Source organism: Myotis lucifugus, unplaced genomic scaffold (genome assembly GCF_000147115.1).
Source record: "Myotis lucifugus unplaced genomic scaffold, Myoluc2.0 scaffold_21, whole genome shotgun sequence".
Lineage (NCBI taxonomy): Eukaryota > Metazoa > Chordata > Mammalia > Chiroptera > Vespertilionidae > Myotis > Myotis lucifugus.
In genome coordinates, this window is record NW_005871069.1 from 3,462,365 (window position 1) to 3,465,961 (window position 3,597).

At 43.0% G+C, this 3,597-nt stretch overlaps 1 protein-coding gene across 10 annotated transcripts in view; it reads left to right on the forward strand.

Moving 5' to 3' along the window:
- Window positions 1-3,597, forward strand: part of EXOC2 (exocyst complex component 2) — a 237,385-nt gene that overhangs the window by 33,322 nt on the left and 200,466 nt on the right. For all 10 annotated transcript variants that reach the window (XR_002828487.1, XR_002828488.1, XM_023751403.1 and 7 more), the window contains exon 2: window positions 707-867. Coding sequence is in view for 8 of the 10 variants with exons in the window: in XM_023751403.1 (XP_023607171.1) it covers window positions 750-867 (118 nt within the window). In the remaining 2 variants the exon portion in view is untranslated. The remainder of the gene's footprint in view (window positions 1-706; window positions 868-3,597) is intronic.

Consider the following 3,597-nt stretch of genomic DNA (forward strand, 5'->3'; position numbering starts at 1 on the left):
ACCCAAACAAATCAGTACAAAGACTAATGACTTGACAAATCGGCTGCTTAAATATTCGCTGCTAGTATTAGTGGAGAGGAAAATGGCGCCGCCTGCGCGCAAGGCGTATAAAGGAAATAAATGCAACCTGATAATAGTAATCAGTCATTAGCAAATGTTGTAGTTCGTTAATAATAATTTTGTGTAACAGAATATTATAAAAATTAAGTTATGAAATTTTTATTAAAATGTTGATTACATACCATTATATTGGGTGAGCCGCAAAAATATTTGTTGTGGGCTGTGAGTTTGACATGCTTGATCTAGAGCAGCGGTTCTCAACCTGTGGGTCACGATCCCTTTGGGGGTCGAACGACCCTTTCACAGGGGTCGCCTAAGACCATCGGAAAACACATATATAATTACATATTGTTTTTGTGATTAATCACTATGCTTTAATTATGTTCAATTTGTAACAATGAAATTGGGGGTCACCACAACATGAGGAACTGTATTAAAGGGTCGCGGCATTAGGAAGGTTGAGAACCACTGATCTAGAGTGTTCTTAGTAAACTTAAAGTTCAGTAGATGTTGGCAGGCAGCCAAAAAGTTCGGGACTACTGTTTAAAAATATATTTTATGTTTTGGTACCTAATGTCTAGAATTCTTATATTTTGAGTCAGTGCTTATCTCAGTTGGCTTTAATCCTTTTTTTATCTTTCAACAGATTATCTCTGTTACTAGATCTTCAGTTTGCTCAAGAAATCACAATGTCTCGTTCACGACAACCCCCCCTTGTGACAGGCATCTCTCCAAATGAAGGAATACCATGGACCAAGGTCACAATTAGAGGAGAAAACCTGGGAACTGGCCCAACCGACCTCATAGGTAAGGGCAAGGACTATGCTGTGTATCCATGGTAAATGCATTTTTATGTTAGACAGTTGAGGCAAGATATATTATTTTGAAATAGTGAAGGTGATAGAAAAACATTATTGTGGTCTGTTCAAAATGATCTGAATAAAAATAAGGAAATTATTTGATTTTGTGATTTTTCTGTTAAAAAATCATTATTTTATCAAATCGTATCTATATTGTCTTTCACTAAAGTCCTTCAGAAAGTTTCCCATAGTGGAAATTTGCCTCTGTTTCCTCATCTTTGCTCTCTCCTGCTTAGATTGCCTAAAGTCTCCTAGCTATTTTTGCTCTCTTTAGTTTTTCTTTGATTATACAACACTTTGTATTCTTTCTCAAGAGCTCTGGGAATTATGCCTCTTCTGTTCCTTCTTTTTAAATTAAACCTAAACTCCATCTCCTGGTGATGTCAGTACCATTTGGCTCTTATTCCACCCAAAAGAGACTATCCCACCCGGTGACCTGGAGATATTTGTTTTCTTTTCTCTACCACATAGCTGCTCCATCATGTTGGAGATCACCACCACTATTCTGAAATACAATCTCTGCCTGCCAAGCCTGGACTCTTACAACCAAAAATCTTCAGACTAATTCTCACCAATGTTAATCTATCTTTTTTATTTAGACTCCCCTAATATTTACATATTTAGAGCAAGCTAGATTTTAGTTTTTAGGGTCATTTTGTTTTTTTAATCTTTTTAAGCTCAAGGACATGAATGACAGAAAACTATGCATCCACAAATGACGAAGCATAAATATTATTAGACTAGATGCAGCGGTTCTCAACCTGTAGGTCGAGACCCCTTTGGCGAGTCGAACAACCCTTTCACAGGAGTTGCCCTAAGACCATCCTGCATATCAGATATTTACATTACAATTCATAATAGTAGCAACATTACAGTTATGAAGTAGCAACGAAAATAATTTTATGGTTGGGTCACAACATGAGGAACTGTATTTAAAGGGCTAGAAGGTTGAGAACCACTGGACTAGAGGCCCAGTGCACGAAATGTATGCACTTGTAGGGTCCCTAGGCTTGGCCAGCAATCAGGGCCGGCCAGGGCCTTCCAGCTGCTGGCTGCCGGCTGGGGCCTCCCTTCCCCGGCTGCTGGCTGCTGGCCGGGGCCTCCCTTCATTCAGCACCACCCCTTGGTGGTCAGTGCGTGTCATAGTGAGCGATCGAACTCCTGGTCAGTCAAACTCCCAAGGGAACACTTTGCATATTAGGCTTTTATGTAGATAGATTTGTTGCCTAGGATAGGAAACCCCTATGACAGCTAACAAAGTACAATATTTCTGCAATAATAATTATGATAATGATGTTGAAAATTGCAAGTGCCTGCTTTGTGACAGCTGGAGTTGTTGTAAACATTGTATAAATAGCAACTCATTTTAGTGGATAGTATGACTGAACACTGGGCACTTGGCTTCCTTTCCCTAATCCACCAGACCCTGGTGACACTAATGGGAGGTAGGCCATGTCTATAAAGAAATAATTTACTTTGATGATGGTGGATAAAAGTTCTGAACCATGAGCTACCCTCATTAAAGAATGGTAATGGTAACCAACAAAAAAAGGTACCTTTATTTATCTATTATCTTTTGCCATCTTAATTTGCAATGATAAAGAGTCTTGTTTCCACTTTACTTAGATGAAGAAGTTGAAAGGCCAGGCAGCCATCTTGGTTTTATTCTCTCCCCTCACTGCCCCTCCCCACCCCCACCCTCAACCAACCTCTCATATAATAACATAGGACAAATGGGTTTTTCAAATTTAAGTCTTCTTTTCTTTTTTTGGTTGTTAAGATGGTCGTTTTTTCTCTTCCCTTCAGAATGTTGCCATTTTATTCAAGGCATTCCCCAAGCCTCCTCCTCTCAGTTCAAATCTTGTACTGGAGCAGAGTTAAAGCTGCCTAAGGCCACACCACATGACCAGTAAGAGCCAGTGGCTTAATAAAGAGGTTCCCGTAATTCAGCTGCCTAGAGTGCGAAGGCCAGTCCTGCTGCCTTTCTTTCCCCTCCGCTGGGAGCGCTCACCACCCCAGGCCTTGGAAAGCTACATTTCCAAAACTACTCACTCCCATTCTACCACAACAAAGCTTTCTCAGGGCACACAACACAGCACCCTCTTCCCCAGGCCCTAGAAAAACAGCACTACCAGGCCAGCAGCTCCTCCCCGAACGTGCCTCCCGCAACCCTGGGCCAGGATGCCTCAGACCCCCTCTGGTGTCCCCTCTGGACACCTGAGTGCTATGGTTCAGAAGCTGGGGAGACAGGAAAAGGGAGGTGGAACCAGGGCAATTTTCAGAAGCCCAGGCGAGTCCAGACTGCTGGTAGGCTGAACCTCACCCACTCCCCACCCAAGTCCTGTAACACCACAGCCAGGCCGGCTTCTTGAAGGGGTTGCAAGTTTCAGTGCTCCCTGCAAGAGTCAGAGTTCTCTCCATCCTGGCAACTGGGAACAAAAGGCAACCCCCAGCCCTCTGGCAACATTGACCCTCCTGAATTAGACATACACACCCTGGGATTTCTGTTTCCTACACAGAGAGAGGGAGAAATGGAGGATGGGAGTAGGGGACCAATGAGGGAGTAGGGTGTGGCGATTCATGGAGGGATCAAAGGGTTGGTTAAAGTCACCTCCATGCCCAGGACAGAGCCAGGTTTAGGGACAGCGGCCTGCCGTCGCTTGTGTCAGTGTCCAGG